The sequence below is a fragment of the Octopus bimaculoides genome, chromosome 4 (assembly GCF_046866305.1).
Source record: "Octopus bimaculoides isolate indiv1 chromosome 4, ASM4686630v1, whole genome shotgun sequence".
Taxonomy (NCBI): Eukaryota; Metazoa; Mollusca; class Cephalopoda; order Octopoda; family Octopodidae; genus Octopus; species Octopus bimaculoides.
This window is the reverse complement of record NC_142931.1, coordinates 143,215,360-143,234,600: the sequence shown is the minus strand read 5'-3', so window position 1 is coordinate 143,234,600 and position 19,241 is coordinate 143,215,360. Positions and strand designations below refer to the sequence as shown.

The following is a 19,241-nucleotide window of genomic DNA, read 5'->3' as shown; positions in this document are numbered from 1 at the left end:
AATGTTATTTCGAGGTTATAGATGAGAGAGAGGAGAACAAGTGAAATAGATGACTCTACAACATTAAGACATGCATATTTAATTATAAGTATACACAAGTATACATCTGTCACTTATAGTTGTGTATGCTTAGAGTAAACAGATATATATATATATATATACATATACATATATATACATATACACATATATATATATATACGTATATATAACACTCACACAACAACAGCTGTGAAGAGAATATAATGTAAAAACACAAAAGGAGTAAAACAGTATGTACATATACATACATATATATATATACATACATACATACATACATATATATATATGAACATATGTATGCATGTGTGAATACGTATAAATAACAACTAAGTCAACAGAAAACTATGTGAAAGAAGTAAAGGCAACATGCGAAAGGTTTGGGTATATATATACCTGGCCAGGATCTTCAATCCCTTGCTTGTGGCCATTATAAGGGCTTTTCTACAATGAAAAGATGAAGCAATTGGAGACACTCTACGGGGGATCTTGAGTAAGAATCAACAAAGATGAAAGCTGAACTCTAATAACCACTCAAAACATTTCTTTTTGGTTTACAGACACACGTATATTATAAAATATATATTTTTTTTTTTTTTGCTTCTAAGCATATAGTTGCATTGTATATTATGATAATAAGGCACAGAGTCCTGGGTAAAGCTGAAATAGAAAGGCTTGTTTTGGTGAGAGATTCCAATGTAGAAAGAAAAAAAAATGTGTGTGTGTGTGTGCAAGTGCGTATATGTGTGTGTGTGCACATACATGTGTGTATGTACGTATGTGTATGTTTATATATATATATATATATATATATATATATATATATATATGGGGAGAAAATGTGTGTGTGTTTACATAAATGAGTCTATTGTGTAGTTGTGTGTTTAGACATGTGAGTTAAAGCTTGACAATAAAAACATTGGCAAAATACAAAAAAAAAAAACAATTTGGAAATCATGTCTGGAAAAGTATTTAGATTCATTGAAACAAACAAAAAAAACCCCTAATTTTGTAGTCTTTTATTTTACGGTATTCATCTTCAGATGTCAATGCCAACTAAACACTCACCATCCAGTGTAAATTTTCAATAAATAACCAGTTTTACCCTGATACTTATTACACAACACTTTCTCTGAACTTGGAACTATCCCCGCCCCTATTTTTTTTGCATTGCCATCCCAATTTGAATCCAAATTTTACAAGGTCCAACCTTTACCTTGCATTTGTGAAATAGAAAATCAACTACAAGATGATAAGGAAGAAGAAAGAAAGAAAAAAACAGTGAAATCTTCCAATTCCTTCAACTGACCCATTAAGAAAAAGAAATCATATAATAATAGTTTTTAATTTAGACATGAGGCCAGCAATTTTAGAAGGAAATGGTTAGTCAATTATATAGATTCCAGTGCTTGCATGCTTAGGTATGAGAGCAAAGTTCAAATCAGCAGAATATGAACTCAGCATATGAAAAGCAAAAGAAAATATCTCACGGTATTTCGTCCTGCCATTTTAGCACCTTCAGTCTTAATAATAACAATAATGGTTTCAAATTTTGGCACAAGGCCAGCCAGTTCAGGCGGAGGGGTAAGTCAATTAGGTCAGCCCCTGTGTTCAACTGGTACTTATTTTAGTAACCCCAGAAAGATGAAAGGCAAAGTCAGTCTCGATGGAATTTGAACTCAGAACCTACAGACAGATGAAACACTGCTAAGCATTCAGCCCAGCACACTAACGCTTCAGCCAGCTCACTGCCTTTACCAGGATGACGATAATAATAATAATAATAATAAGGCAAGCTGGAAGAAACGTTAGCACGCCGGGCAAAATGCTTAGCGGTATTTCGTCTGTCTTTACGTTCTGAGTTCAAATTCTGTCGGGGTCGACTTTGCCTTTCATCCTTTCAGGGTCGATAAAAATAGTACGAGTTATGCGCTGGGGGTTGATGTAATCGACTTAATCCGTTTGTCTGTCCTTGTTTGTCCCCTCTATGTTTTGCCCCTTCTGGGCAATAAAGAAATAATAATAATAATAATAATAATAATAAAAATAATTTTAAGCCTTTCTACAAGAGGCACAAGGCCTGACATTCTGCAGGGAGGGGACTAGTCGATTACATCGACCCCAGTGTTTCACTTGCACTTAATTTCTTGACCCTAAAAGGATGAAAGCAAAGTCGACCTTGGCGGAATTATTAATAATGATAATGATGATAATAATAATAATAATAATAATGATGATGGATTGATATATCATTCATAAAACCTAACTCATAACTAGTGTAGCAGACTCCTATCAACATGGCAGCTGTTTTTTAGTCGTTACATTCTTGAAATGGATTTTATGTACACTATACAACAACATCGCAACATTTTTCCAGTCCCCCCCCCCATTCCATCACCACCACCGTTTTCAGATTTATAAATCTAATTTTTTGACTTTTTTTTTTCTTTTTTGTGAGATTCCAGAAAAATATCAAAATTATGTAAAAATGTCTAAAATCTCTAATTTATTTGTTCAAAAACAAAAAAAAAAATGTTTAAAAAAAAAAAATTCTTACCATTTACTAAAATTCCATTTGAAAAAGATTTTAAAATCAGTTCGAAAAAAAGATGAAAGAATTATCTCCCTTGGATATCTTTTAAATTTTAGTCATCTACCCAGCGAAAGAAAGCCATACTTTATTCCTTTTAATAGCAGAACATAAAAGATATTCAGTCTACCCACATTACAATTCTTTAAGCAGACACTGTCTGACTAGCTCTACACCAACGCAGCAAGGAATGTGTGGCGTTAAGATCATACACTGCATGTTTTGAAAACTATCAATGTTCCTCGTTAGGAGGTCAGGTGAAACAACGTTTACAGCTTCCTGTCAATTAACCACTTTATACCTTAAATTGATGGTAAAAACAAAAGTATTTTGTGCATATTAGGAAGGGCATCCAGCCAAAACACTCACTGAAGTCTGGTGCAGGTCTCTACCTGGCCGGCTCGAGTGAAACCATCCCACCTTCCATGCCAGCATGGAAGGTGGACATTAAACGATGAAGATGGTTATTCATTTTTATAATAATGATATTGTAGGACTGGTGTGAGAGTCTGGATGTGGACAGTTTGAGCATAAAAACAAGTAGAATATTCAGACCAGATATGACCAGTTTACATATCAAATGATTAAATATGGCACTATCTCAATTCCTTCCCTCTTTTAGATCTATTTATTCAAAATTGTGTTCTTGTATTACACTTACATTTTAACTGGGTACAGACGTATGAAATATACACCTAATTAAAACAATTATCTGAAATAGACAACTTCCAATTAAAATTGTAGCAATGTTTTATAAAATCCTATATTACAGAGTTAATGATTAATTGAAAACTGAGAAAGGTTGACAAGAGTGTTTTCTAAGGCCACAATGAAATTGATCCTCTGTATCCAGGGAGTGATGGTGAAGGACCAAATCCAATTAAAGAGAGCTACTACTAACCCCCACACATCCCTCTGATTTGAAATGTAAGTTAGATGACTTCATTAACATATTTAGGGAATGTGGAGGTGGAGTTATTACTCATACACTTTTCGTTTTTTGGATCAAAAAAATTTAATTAACCGTTTCCATCTCAATGCTATTTGCTTACAAATTCTTACTGTCAACAGAAGAAAAACATAACATATGCATATTTGTGTGCGTGTGTGCACACATGCACACAAAAACAGACAAGGTATGGTTAGCAACAAGAATTAGAGACAGAGAAAAACATTTGAAGTCCTCAACTGTTTCTCTTATCAAACATACAAACAGGCTATATGACCTCTTAACTTGCAAGAAATAGCAGTGAAATCTTTCTCAAATCATAGCATACAGCTTGAATAAAGAAGGACACTTTAAATTTGAAGACTTTACTGTAGCAAGATAGTGAAGCAAGATAACAGGAAAAAGGTTCAATACATTAACGAGATATAAACCTGAAGCCAAACTATCAATGTTCCTAGTAATATACACCAAGCAACGTTTTCAGCTTCCTGTCAGTTAACCAGTTTATACCCTTAGTTGATGGTAAAAACAAGACTATCTTGTGCATATTTAATCTCTGAGCTAATATAAAAGGGAAAAGACTGGGTCGATATGACATTGGATAACTAGTTCATAGGTCAAGAGGTCCAGAGTTCAAATCCACTGCAGGTATTTAAGTTGTGTTTCTCAGCAAAGTATTTTTTTCTACAATGGCCTGAGTTCAGTCTACTACCATGAATCAGATCACCAGGAAACGGTACCAGTAGTTAACTAGGTCAAAAATTACGACCAGATCATTTGGGAAAGTTGCCAATCCAGGAAGAGATTTATTGCTCATTTAACACCAAGCCAGAGTTAACCCTTAAAAATATGTGCAGGGAACTTAAAAGAAAGATTATATTTTAACACCTGAAGTAGACAAAGAAGTATTTACTGATCCTGCTGCAAACAGACAAATCTCCCTAAAATAACAACCCAACATCTTAAACTATTCCTATATATTCCTGCTTATGCTTCATTCAGTTTTACTTCCAGCTTTCCATGCTGGCATAGGTTAGATGGAGAGTTATTGAGGCAGTGTTTTAAAACTGGATGTTCTTTCTGTTGCCATTGCTTACCTGTTTTGCAAATAAGGGATTATTTATTCCACCAGTCTTTAAAAGTTACAAGACAAGGTGTACAAACAAAAATGTGGAATATAAACATTCACACATACAACCTAACCACGACACACACACTTTGCATGTTTTGTTATAGTTTCTGTCTACCAATTCCACTCACAAAACATTAGACAGTTCAAGGCCATTGTAAAAGACACTTGCCCAAGTTGCTATGGAATTGCAGTGTAATCCCAAAACCCTGTGATTACAAAACAAACTCTGTATTCACACATCAGGAGGGATGAAAAAAAAAAAAACACAGATGGGATGGTCACAACTGGAATACCTTTAACTGTAAGTTTGCTAGATCAGCAGTCTGGAACTAAACAATAACATCTGATCTAGCGTCTTGCCATTATTTCTCGCCTGTTAATGTCACAAAACTAGTTTAAACCAGTTTACCTCTAACATATAAATAACATCACCAATGTACCAAACCCCGCACTAACCACTAACATGCAGTACCCTTATTACTGTACCACACCATCTTCATTTTTTCTAGTATACAATAAAGGTAAGTTTATACTAATCCTGTCATGGATGCTAAACTGTGTTTATCTAAACTGCTGAACAAACTGTGGAGGTAAACAATTCCTATGCAACCGTTAATCTCAGAGATATTCCAATACCAATGACATAGCACCAGAAATTCCACAGGAACTGGTTTTATTCATTTGTACCTGCCAGAACTATCGTTAAGACTTATTAAAATTTGAAACTGTTTATATTTCAGATTTATTCTAACCACAAGGAAAATATGTCTTCGTTACATTTCAGACCTCACGATAGCGTTTCCCTGTGAAGTTACAGCAAATCCACACAGTTTAGTTTGGCAAACTTGAAATATTTATATTTAGTTTATTTTCTTAAAGAATGTGCAACTATTTTGAATATTTTGCTCATTTCAGCAGGAGTAGAAACAAAATGAAGACAAACCAACAATGTGGTCATTCAACATGCTAGAAGTCATAGCCAAACCTTGCTCAAATCACAACTTAATGCCTTCAAAAATGAAAGAAGCATGTTGGATAATATAGTTTTAGATATCCCTAAAATAGATGGAATGGTCATGACTGGAACATCTGCTCAGTTAAGTTTGACCTGGGAGTAAACAACAATGAAATAATGCTAATAATAATGATTCTGTGTTGCACTGAATTTCCCTGAGGATTACATTAAGGGTATGTTTATCTGTGGAGTACTCAGCCACTTGCACAATGATTTCACAAACAAGCTGTTCCACTGATTGGATTGACTGGAACCCACATTATTGTAAATGACAGAATGCCAGTAAATCATGACCCCTAATGTAAGGACAAAGGTCACACATTTCGTGGGAGGACTATAATCAATTACATTGACCCCCAGCCCCAGTATTTCACTGGTACTGCAGCAGGACAAAAAGCAAAATGATTTCAACTGGATCTGAACCCATGCAAGGCATTTCATCAGGCCCCGGCTGATTTTGCCAATAAAGATCTTTAAGCACTGGTACGAATTCTGGGAACTTGAAGCAGCTGACTAATTAGACCCTCATTAATTAACTCATATTTGATTTACTGACGCCAAAAAGGGACATAGCTAAACCATTGATGTCATTACATTCATCACTCTACCATTTCTGTCTAATAATAATAATAATAATAATAATAGTAATAGTAATAATAATAATAATAATAATACAGAAGGTGCACAAGAGCCTAACACAGTAGGGATAGTACAAAGGCAAAATATATCATTGAAGAATAACAAGTAAGAATGGTAATGCAACCCAGCCACATGATTTCAGGTTTAATCCCACTGTGTGGCATCGTGGGCAAGTATCTTCTACTATGGCAACAGGCCAACCAAAGCCTTGTCACTTAATACAGGGAAACTGAAAGAAGCGTGTGTTTTACTGTCAGCTTGCCTTGGCACTGTATGATTGTTGTAAACAAAAGTCAATGTCATAGCATAAAGCATCCATTTCCAAAATTCTGGTTCACGCAGAATGGTTACCTAATTTGGCAACAGGAAGGCCAGAAATATGGAAGAGAAGTGTTAGTTCATTAACCCTTTTGTTACCATATTTCTGCTGAGATATTGTGTTTCTTTCAATTAATCTTAAACATAACGAGGAATTTAGTAAAATGCCTCAGTTATCATTAAGCTGGTGTTATGACTAACCTTATGACTAAAGTTTGGTGGAAGATTTTAATTCAAAACTTATGAAAGCAAGACATTTGTACTCAGAGCCAGACAAGGTCTCAGTCAGGTTGGTATCGAAAGGGTTAAATTGACTGGCATCTTATTTTCTCAATTTCTGAAGGTGACAAAGGCAAAGTTGACGTCAGCAGAATTTGAACTCAGAAATGCAAAGACCGAGAACAATTCTCACAAAGCATTTTATTGGATGCTCTAACAATTCTGCTAATCCACTGACCTGATCAGGTGATTGATTATGATGATGATGGTGATGATCCTTTCTAGTAAAGGCACAAAGCCTGGAATTTTTGGCAGGATGGGACGAGTCAATTACATCAACTTGAGTGTTTTACTGGTAATTTAATTTATCGACTCCCGAAAGGATGAAAGGCAAAGTCTATCTTGGTGGAATTTGAACTCAGAACATAAAGACAAACAAAATATCACAAACCATTTTTACCCAATGTGCTAATGATTCTGCCAGCTCACCACCTCAATAATAATAATAATAATAATAATAACAATAATGATAATAATAATAATAATAATAATGGTGGTGGTGGTGATGATGATACGTATGGATGCAGCAGTTAAAGAGGAGGAAAAAACAGGAAAATACCAAGACTTAGCAAGGGAAATGAAAAAAACTGGAGGGATTCTGCAAAAGTGACCCCAATGACTGTCCCTCTGGGCACCATTACCAACAGCCCTGGTAGTTTCGTTAATGAGATCAGAGTAACTACAAAAATTGCATTAATGCAGAAATCTGTTCCATCAAGAACAGAAAGTATTGTCTGAAAGGTCCTCAATATCTAAGTAAACTAATTGTGACCCAACACTGATGACATTATTTCCAAAATGTAACACATTTGTGCATACCAATGATGATGATAATAATAATAATAATAATAATAATAATAAAAAAATAAAATTTAAAAAAACTAAAAAAAAGTTAAATAAAAAAAAAAAAAATAATTCCATGTTCCACCCATATAAGCAAAAGCAAAGAATTTGGAGCAAGCAGTAAAAGGAAGTTAATAAAATTTAGTTTGAATTGGTGAAGAGTAGCAGCAAATGGTTTTGAAAAATGTGAGAATATTGAAAGAGAGAAGTTGCAGGGAGATGTTTGAAGCAGTTAGTTTGTGTATGTAGGGAAAGAGAGAGGTAACATTATCATAAAAAATATAGCCATGACAGTGAGTTGTCTATGATTTAAATAGCTGCTTGACCTGAACTAAAAGGTCAGAAATATTACAATTTCATGTGATTTTCAAGAAAATAATATTTGATACTATCAACAGCAATTTGAGGTGAGAAAGATCAGTATGTCCCCTGACTAGGTTAGGGGCCACATTGCCATCCAGCAAGTGACAAACATGTAGTCAGATGACCATCAGTGGCCATTTCTAACACTTTTTGGCCTTAAATTGTTGTTTATGGAGTCTGATATCATTGCTGTAAATAATGTGATTTCTAGCAGAGACATAAAAGACTCAGAAAATCAATAAGGCAATATGAATGAAACAAAGCAACCGAAACTTTAAATATTTTCAGGAATTACACGTCAGACATTGTTCTAAAGCTAGTTTACGAATAACAGCAGAACATTAGCTGATGGAGTGAATCCATATTGAGAGCAAGGCCCCCCCCCCCAAATTTATTGTAAATTTCATACTGAGCGAGAGTTTTGAGTCTCACCTAACAGCTTACTCCACCAGACTGGTTGGAAAAGCTGTTAGGTAAAACTTCTAAGTCCCAATCAACATGAACCTTGCAATGAAACTCATAGTGTCTAACAAAGATCTTGATCAAAGGGGGTTTTCACCCACCCTCTTTTTAAAACTTCTGCACTTCAGAATGAAAGGAATTACAAATAATTGCATCAATAGCTTAATATGCTGTCATCTGAAATGTATACAGGTTATATCCCAACAGCTACAACAACATTACCCTAAGGCTAAAGCCTTTAATATTCACAGGCTTAAAACATTTGGTTTTAAATAGATACCATGAGTAGGTATACTTATAGATACACGCAATAGAAACCATGTATATTTACCAAGTATTGCATTTGTTACTTTGCAAGTGCCATGATCAAGTCTTCTTATAAACAGTGGAGAAACAGTTTAAGGAGTAAGCCTTAAAAGTTGGTATTTAATCCTGAGCCAGATTTAGTTAAGCAAACCTATATTCTATATTTGTCAATCAATGTATTGAAGACTACATCACCTAATATGCACTTCCTTCTTTTTTTTTTAGGATGGTACAACATGATTTGTGGGAGATTTGGCTGTTATTTCTTATAGGCCAAGCAACCACATACAAACTAACAAATTGGTTTGTCTTCAACCTAACAGTAAAATAGTTGAAGAAATAAAAATGTAGAACTTAAGATATCAATAACAGACACCAGACTAATGTCTTTTTGACCCTAAACTATGATCGCAAGATATCTCATAAAAACTAAAAGAGTGAAATATATCTTAGGACTTCAGAGTTCGAATGTGGTGGTCATTTAAAGTAGGTCAATACTTTCCTTCACAGAACAGCATTGTGTTTTGCTAAACAGGCCACAACTGAAATTATTTACCCACACAAACAGTAGAACAAAAATAGTACCTCTGAATAATGGAATTATTAGGGTGATTCTCCACTTCAGTATGTGATAAACTCCACCACGTCACACCATCATGGACAGGCTAAAGTGAGGAAGAACTTCTAGGCAACTGTTTTGTCTCATAATTTCTTAATCTGATGAACCATTCTATTGCCACTCTCTCCCTATGCATGGCCATATATATATATATATATATATATATATATATATATATATATATATATATATATATACATAAAATTAATTAAATAGAGAGATACAAATGACAATCCAATAATTTATTTATATCATAATATAACATAATATACTATGAATATAATATAATATAACATAATTATTAAAAAAACCCAAAAAGCCAACAATTTGTTTCGACTTACATAAATTACTGGATTGTCATTTGTATCCCTCTATTTAATTTATTGTTTGTGGGTACCAGTGAATTGGATATTTTACACACCCCTTTGAAGGAATTTTTTTTTCTTAGTTTGTTACTTTACATATATATACATATAGATATATACATACATACATACATATATATACATGTTTATACAGACACAAAGATAATGACCACATTATCTAATGTACTCTGCCTTTCTTTCTTTCAGTCAGATGCGATCTGCTATTTCTTGCAAAGAGAGAAACCATTTAGAGACTTTCTCACAATAAGCGAAGTTGGTTTGTTTATAGTAATGGTGTTTGAGAAAGCTGAAAGAGGAGACGTGACAGCGACCATGAAGACGACCATCCAACATCACAAACATAATCTGGACTCAAACAACCATCTCCACACTAAATACAACACACCTAGTCTTTTAACCATTTCTGCTACACTTATAGCAGCAATAATACCAACATTGTTTCATAACATATTGTGGTGTTGACGAACTAAGTCCTGAAGAATACAGAAAGATCTGAAATCTAAGAAAGGGTAAGAGTCTGTGTTAGTAGAAAGTCAATAAGTTTGATTGACATGAAGAACACGAGTCTATTTCAGAGTCTGGCCCTCAAAGAGGGGGGCAAAGGAAAACAAAGATATTGTTGGTCTGGTTGTCTACAGTAAGTCTATCCCTTCGATGCCCTAACCCAGGCCAACAAATTCATCTTTCTCTATTCTCCAGGGAAGGACAAAGCCTTGAAAGATTACAGTTTTTATTGCTCACATCAATTAAACTTGATGTTTTTCTACAAACTCCCTGTACGCAGAGTACTTTGGAAGTACGAAGTATCCTCAAACTCCTCACATTAGATTATGAATTAATAAGTTAGAACCAAATTGAAATACTTGTAAGTTAATTAATTGTAATTTGAAAGTAAAAGTTATTCCATGACAAGTCAAAATAATTATTCATTTAAATTAATATCAAATTAGTTATTATACTAACGTAATTCATTTATAACCTAGTCACAGTAATACTAGTACACTGTAGAAATACATTATTTATCTGGTGGGGACAGGAGGAGGTTTTAGTTTCATGTTGTATATGTGTAACGTTATGTAGCTCCATTCAGCTGTGATTGCACAATATACAGCTGACTGAGGGACTAGATGTAATCCAGCGGTAGTCACAGCACATAGTTAATTGAATAATTACATGTGTTTCAGATAACCAAAGAATTCCAGAATATCTAGGGGCTCTAGATATCCTGTACCCTCGTTTAAATTAGGACCACATTGTTCTCACAGAAATGCAGTGACTGATATAGGGCCAATGTGACATCATGGCCATTTTATACTTTCTCCACTGTTCAGTCTCATGCTTCAGGCCTCTCACAGCAGACCGGCCAAGGTAGACTTGCTTACAGTAGGACAATTGCTGTTCCTCTACACTTATTATGTATAGTGTTTGGGGTCTAAAGAAGCTGTTGTTGCAACTTATATTTTCTACAAGGTGTTCAAAAAGTCTCTCAGCAGTAAGTTTTTCACAGCAAAATAAATATTTACAAGTTGATATAAGACAACTAAAGAATATATTAGACTTTACAAGACTTGAAAAAAACTTTATATGAGGTGTTGAGAGTGTCGTTCTTCATTTCCAATGCAAAAGTTGACTCTTCTACAAATGTTTTGAAATGCATTTTGGAGAGTCTGACGCGGTATGGACCGCGTGAAGGTTATGATTGTGGAGAGACTTTCTGAACACCCTGTATATGTTTTTATACATGTCTGAACTGATTGACAGAGATGGTGATTTAAGGTAATGTTGCAGTAGTGTTCTGAGGTGTTGTAGACTTATTTGGACTGAATGGGAGGAGAGGGTCACAGAATGGCATCATAATAGCATTTTGGGATGTTGGAGAGTGTCTGTTTATACATACGGGGGCAAGAGGCTTAATCAGAGTTTGCTGCAACAGTAAACTTTGCACTTCTAAGAATTGTCATTTGTGCATGTGGTCTGCAACTACGCCATCTGTGTTGAATCCATTTGTGCTAGTTTATACTTTTTGTAGTTGGTTGCGAATTTATTGAAGAACTATTGGTGGATACCCAGGTATGACACTGGCAAAATCAATGATGAATATAATATACCTTGTGGCTGTTGGTGAAGGTTATGTTAGTTTGAATGTGAGATGATATAAAGATGAAGCAGCAGCAGAGGAAGTTAAAGCTGCTTTCTTGATTAAATCAGTTACAGATTAATTAATGAACAACCTCGTCAAGTAAACAAACACTTCTGTTGAATGAGAAATCAGTAGTTGAAATATTAAACGAACTCTTTTAACACATAGTTGAATTAGTTAATAAGGTAGGGGATATTTAAGAATGAAAATCTGAATTAAGATTGAAGAATGAAAATTGAAGAAAATCTTGGAAAAGAAATTTAGGAAAACTAAATGGATGTTATGTGTGGAAAGTTTGAAGGTTCTGTTAGAAGAAAAAATTATTAGTTAAGCAGTGTAACTTTACTGACCCTTGTGAATGTATCCTCCATGTTTATTAGAGAAGATGTCTTGGGCTCAGAGTTGACTGCAGCCTCTTTAGGGATCTCACGTAGGGGTTCTTTTGGCTGCAGCTCCTCATCTCTGCCCTGGCGTTGTTCTTTAGCAGCCTCGGCAGCTTTTAAAGCCAAGCAGTTAGCTTCATCCAAGTCATTTACCACCTGTAGGAGGGCCGGGAAAAAGAGGGCACAATACAATGAAAGTCGAGGAAAAATAGTGGTGGGGGGGAAAAAAGAAGGGGCAACAAAACAGAAAAGAAGGAGGAGTAAAAGAAAAAAAAAGGGATAACAGAATGTGGAGAGTTATTATAAACATGCAAACAATTCAACATAAACAAGTGTTATGGTAGGTTAGTATTATAATGGCTGCAAAACAGAAGAATTATCTTGTTTAGATTCTCTGAGAAAGGGGGAAAAGCAGGTAATAAAGCATGCAGGTATTAGGGGTCATGCATCAGTTGACAGACAGACAGACAGACAGAAGAAAGACAGGATCAGAAATCCTGACATGCTACAATCCTGTTTTCGATAGTATTCAAGTAGTTTTCACATGCAAGCTTTTAATGTTTAACTCCAATGTGCTCTGCTCCACAATGTCTTTGAAACTAAACAACTGTATCATGCTGGCGTTAGGGACAGGTGACAGGGATACCAAATGTGAGGCCAAAAATCCAGCCCATTCTGTGCAAACGTGGCTGCAGAAAATGGCTTAAAAATAATTCAAGAATAAAAAAAATAAAAAATATCATAGAAATTACTGTTGAGGGTTAAACTTTACAATGTGCATGTATGCATGTGCGTGCATGTGCATACACACACACACACACACACATATATATATATATATATATATATATATATATATACACAGCTATAAATACTGTATTTACAAATATTTCTACTCAATGAAAAATAAATTTACACCTGAAACAAAGACACTTCAGAACAGCAAAATCAATTGTTTGTATTCAGTTCAAATTTGTAACACTTTCATATACATAAACATTTATCTTTTACTGGTTTCAGTCATTGGACTGCGGCCATGCTGTAACACTGTCTTGAAGAATTTTAGTTGAACAAATCAATCCCAGTACTTATTTGGAGTTTTTTTTTTGTATTTCTTTTTTAGTAAAGTCTTGTACTTATTCTATCAGTCTCTTTTGCCAAACCACTAAGTTATGGAGACATAAATACACTAACACCAGTTGTCAAGTGGTGGTGTAGGACAAACACATACACAAAAACAATATAATAAAATACAGGTACTAAGATTGATTTAATTAACTGCTCCTTTTCTACTCCAAATTGCTGACCTGGTTTCTAAACCTGAAGCAATTATCATCATCATCATCATCAGCTTTCTCAATATTCTTTTTATCCTTTTTTTTTCATTTTTATTTGTTTCAGTCATTTGAGTGCAGCCAAGTTGGAGCACTGCCTTTAGTCAAACAAATCAACCCCAGGACTTATTCTTTGTAAGCCTAGCATTTATTGTATTAGTCTCTTTTTCGAACCGTTAAGTTACGGGTACGTAAACACACCAGCATCTGTTGTCAAGTGATGGTGATGGACACACACACACACACATATATATATATGATGCCAGCCCTTTCGCCCCGACTGGCTCCTGTGCTGGTGGCATGTAAAAAGCACCATCCGAACATGCCAATCCCAGTCCCGCCTGACTGGCTCCCTGTGCCAGTGGCACATAAAAAGCAACATCCAAACGTGGTCAATACCAGCCCCCAGCCACCACCATCCATCCAGGGTCAATAAAATAAGTACCAGCTGAACGCTGGGGCTGACGTAATCAACTTACCCCCTCCCTCAGAACTGCTAGTCCTCTCCCAAAATTCGAAGCCAATATCTTTTATATTACTGGAGCTGTTGTTACAATTAGCATTAATTAATATAGTCAACAATATATAAATTAACTGAGGACAGGCCTTTTATTGTTACCGTGGCATCTTGGGCAAGTGTCTTCTACTTTAGCCTCAGGCCGACCAAAGCCTTGTGAGTGGATTTGGTAGACGGAAACTGAAAGAAGCCTGTCGTATATATGTATATATATATATATATATATATGTATGTGTGTATGTCTGTGTTTGTCCCCCCCAACATCGCTTGACAGCATGGCTACAGTCAAAAGACTGAAACAAGTAAAAGAGTAACTATTGAAAATGTTGGTGTTATAACTACTACTACTACTACCACTACTACTACTATTACTACTGCTACTACTGGTCGTGGTGATCGAAGTAGTAGTAGTAGTAGTAGGTTGTGGCCTAGTGATTGATGTTTAACACGTGATCCGTAAACTTAGTTGCAGGATCAGGCAACATGTACCAGCGAGCTAAGCATTTTGTTTCACATTGGCGCTGCTTGCTCATCCGTAAAGGAGTACCAGCTGGTTGCAGGCCTGGCACCCCAGCCCCCGCTCCACTCTCTCACTCCTTCCAGCTGTCACTAGACGTAGTGTGGAGGGGGTTGGAGTAGTAAAATGGCATCTCTATCTACTGAGGACTACATAGGCTTTTAAACCAATAAGTAAAAATATTGTGCATGTTACTGAGGTATACTTGCTCACCAGTGACAACTGGTTGTAGTAATAATAGTAATAGCAGCAGCAGCAGTGTTGGAACTAAAAGCTTGCTTCTGCTTTCTGTTTCTCACCCTCACTATAAACCCAGTTTTCTTCTATTTCAATTTGCCAAGAATTCAACTCCAAGACAAAAATTTTAAAAAATGAATAAATAAGCAAACAGCTTCTGCTCACCGATTTCTGAAGTGTAAAAAAAAAATTGAAAAATAAAAAAAAAAAATTTGAAAAAAAAAACACAAAATCAGAAAAATTAGTGACAAACAGAACTGAACAGAACCAAAAGCTAAATTTTATTTTATTTGTGTAAAAAAAAAAAAAGTGGCAATGAATAAAAAAAAAGTTGGGGGAGGAGGTACCCAGAACACTCAACCACTTAAAATGGGCAAGATGTAAAATATATATAAAAAATGAGAGAGATAATAATAATGAATAATAATAATAATAATTTTAGGAAAAAAAAAAAAACCCAGCCTAGATTTATGATTTTAACAGAAATTTGTTGGTTTGTAACAGAAATGAATTCATCCTGTGAAGAGAATTGGTGAAGAAATTTTTCAGCATTTCTTTTTTTTTTTTCATATTTTTTTCCTTACCATTCAAGGAATTTACAGATGGTTTTTGTTGTTTTTATTTTGTTTTGTTTTACAGTTTGTTTTTCTTTTTATTTTATTTTCTTAAATTTTCAAAATTTCAAATCTATAATTAAAAGATCACAAAAAAACAACTTAATAGATAAATTTGCCCATGTATGAAAAAGAAATAAAAATGAAATGAAATTGATAGACTTGAGAGATAAAATGGAGGTTATTAGGGAGTCTTGTAGCAACCCCTTACTTTCACCCCTATTTCCAATTATACAATAAGGAGAAGGAGATGGGGGGAGAGGAGAGAAAGATGGTGAGTAAGAAAGAGAAAAACAAAGAAAAATATTTCCAGAAAAGGGTTTTGTTTTGTTTTTCAGGGACATATTTAACAGATCAATTAAAATTTTTTTAATCCACTTAATTACTTGTCTCATCTTCATAATTGCAGCTGTTAGCTTTGATGAAGTTCCTACATAATGTGATGTTATTGAGCAGAGGCAGTTCTGTCCCAGAAGCCCTTATTTTCAATGCTGCTGTAGTTGGCAGAGTCATTGAATAGTTCCAAGAAAGCCCTGTCACAGCAGATTTATGATCAAAGACATTCCGATCATGACCATCCGGTTTAGCTATTTTCAGACATGGAACTTTTTCCTTTTTTCTTTTGTAATAGGCTGTACTTCAGTGGTTCTCAACCATTTTTTGCCTATGGGATCCCTTTGATTCCGATTCTACTTAGCCCCTATAACCATTCAGAAAAAGATGGACTTAAAGTCCAATTATAATTTTATAATTAAATATTATTAGGAATTGTATAAAAATATTAACATATATTGTGTATTGCAAAAATGTGGAGGCACAATGGCCCAGTGGTTAGGGCAGCGGACTCGTGGTAGTGGGATCATGGTTTCGATTCCCAGACTGGGCGTTGTGAGTGTTTATTGAGCAAAAACACCTAAAGCTCCACGAGGCTCCAGCAGGGGGTGGTGGCGACCCCTGCTGTACTCTTCCACCACAACTTTCTCTCACTCTTTCTTCCTGTTTCTGTTGTACCTGTAATTCGAAGGGCCAGCCTTATCACACTCTGTGTCATGCTGAATCTCCCCGGGGACTACGTTAAGGGTACATGTGTCTGTGGAGTGCTCAGTCATTTGCATGTTAATTTCACGAGGAAGTTCCGTTGATCGGATCAACTGGAACCCTTGTCATAACCAGTAATACTTTAACAACAAAATCTTATAACGGCCAGTCTGGGAATCGAAACCGTGATCCCATGACAAGCGGCCCTCAAAAAACTTTCTCTGATTAAAGTGGTCTGCAATGTAATTCGAGGTGGCCAGGCCTGCACTAGAGCAAGACTTAGTCTTCCAACCCATTGGATCCTTGTCAAACTGTCCGATCCATGCCAACATGGAATGTAGATGTAAAAACGATGTTGACAATGATTGTTCAGCTGATACATCGCTAGTTTAGACACCTGGTCTCTACTTCAATCAACATAGTTTGTACATTTCTAAGGTAAACCACACAACAACAGCTACGTTAAGAATTGCATGCACAACAAGTCTGGAAAATGCCAATCTGAGTATCTCTGTGTATACATGTGTGCATGTATATGTATGTGCATATATCTGTAATTATGTGTGTGTGTGTGTGTAACCCAACAATGCAGTTGTGTATATAAGCACATGCCATTTCAATTTTTACTGGAGCTTTGTGCGCTAAAATGTGTGTGTGTGTGTGTGTGCACTGCCCTACCTCTTCCTGCGTTTTACAAATGCCAAGCAAGACATAAGACAGTAAATAAAAACAGTGCAACTTTCAAAAGTCATGTAAACATTTTGTCAGCATTTCGAAAACACCAAAATATCAACCACAAATCGCAGAAAGTTCTCAAAGAAAGGTTAGGATAAGGTGTGCCTGTGAGAGATCTGGCATACAAAACTACACACACACATACAGACAGACAGATGCACACAACCACAATCACACACTACCGAATACACACACACACACACACACACATATATATACACATACATACAGAGCAATTAATCCTTCTCTATAACAAGGTAGCTCTATCAGCTAGAAATAGCAGCCAACCCTTTTTCAACACTGCCCTACTATCATAAAGAGTAGTACTATACTTATCTGAAATAGACAGGATGGTCACATTAGGACTGTCCTATCTATTTCAGAACAACTATTTAAGAGAGCAACTTAAATCAGGTTGATCTGCAGGTTAATCTGAGTGTATTGATTGGCCCCTGGATCAACCAAAGGTCAACACAATATAGAGTTGAACTTTGGACCAGTAGTTCTCAAAAAGGGTCTATATAGCCCTTGGGGGGGTCCACATAAGATTTCATTGCTAAAATTTATGTGTAATTGATTATACTTCTGTAAGGCATGAAAAATTTTAATTTTTTTTTTTTATACTTTTCCTCATAATATTAATTATAAAAATATAATGGGATTTTTTGCACAGTGAATGGGCATTAGGGTCCGCCCAAATAAAATAAGAAGGAAACGGGTCCACAGGTAAGAAATGGTTGAGAAACACTTCTTTAGATCAAAATCAATCAAGTGTAAAACCATATTTCTGCTATCAGAGAGGTAACTTTTTGCAGATTTCGTTAACTATTTTTCATCAAAGAATGGAAGTCAAGAATACCAGTAATTAACCCTGGTTCAGAGTCTTAATAGTAGTGATGTGATTGACTAATGGGCTGAGTGGGTTTTGAAGTACATAAAGTGGTAAACTGGTTTGAAATTGTGACCCCAAAATATCTTTTCTTACATTTAAATAGATACTGGTGAAGACACTAGCGTACCATCCAGGAGATATACCCTTCACTCGCTTAATGCGCAGATACACTGTGTGTGTGTAGGGGGAGGGTAGTCATTGAATGAGAAAATCAAAAATATAACTGAAATTTAAACAGGGAATGATGGCAGTGTTACAAAGTTGATATATAAAATGTTATATAGCTGCAATAATAAATGTATGCAAATATCATTATCATTTTTACATTTTCCATGCTGGTATTTCATGTGTGTGTGTGCACGCGTGCGTGAGTATGGAGAAATAGAGTGTATTCCCATGCAGGAAAGAATATAGAATTTGTTTTGGGGTTTGAAAATGCAACTAATAACTACATGTTTTTACACACACGCGCGCGCGTAATAGAAGAGTCATAAATCAATGTTACAAGGTAATTTTGTTTTCTTTGTATTTTTCCCCCAATCAATATGAGACACTAAAATATTGATCTACTTGCACACCCACACACATGCAAGATCAAAGACAACTACACAATTACAGCCCCCCCACACACACACAGTTTCCTCCAGAAGGCTGTCTGACCTATTTAAACATGTCCAAATGTTTCAATAATGATTGCAACTTCAGCAGAACTATACTGGACTGTGCAGGCTATAATTGTTCCTTATGGCTGTAGTTTCACTCCCAGTGTAGCAGGTCTAGGATCAAAAGGGGAACCAGCTTTGACAGTTGTTCTTCCTTCATCTCTAATGTACTAAGGACAGCAACATCTAATGTGTTCATCATTTCTTTTTTTTATGGTAGTAAGATACT

At 35.4% G+C, this 19,241-nt stretch overlaps 1 protein-coding gene across 50 annotated transcripts in view; it reads right to left on the bottom strand.

Moving 5' to 3' along the window:
- Window positions 1-19,241, bottom strand: part of LOC106872026 (DISP complex protein LRCH3) — a 249,406-nt gene that overhangs the window by 89,429 nt on the left and 140,736 nt on the right. For 29 of the 50 annotated variants that reach the window (XM_052967554.2, XM_052967550.2, XM_052967558.2 and 26 more), the window contains exons 8-9: window positions 12,434-12,622; window positions 439-486 (exon numbers count right to left, since the gene is read on the bottom strand). The exons of 2 other annotated variants lie outside the window; for them this stretch is intronic. In XM_052967554.2, coding sequence (XP_052823514.1) covers window positions 439-486; window positions 12,434-12,622 — 237 coding nt within the window. The remainder of the gene's footprint in view (window positions 1-438; window positions 487-12,433; window positions 12,623-19,241) is intronic. 19 more of the 50 variants (XM_089351648.1, XM_052967553.2, XM_089351623.1 and 16 more) reach the window with 1 other exon arrangement.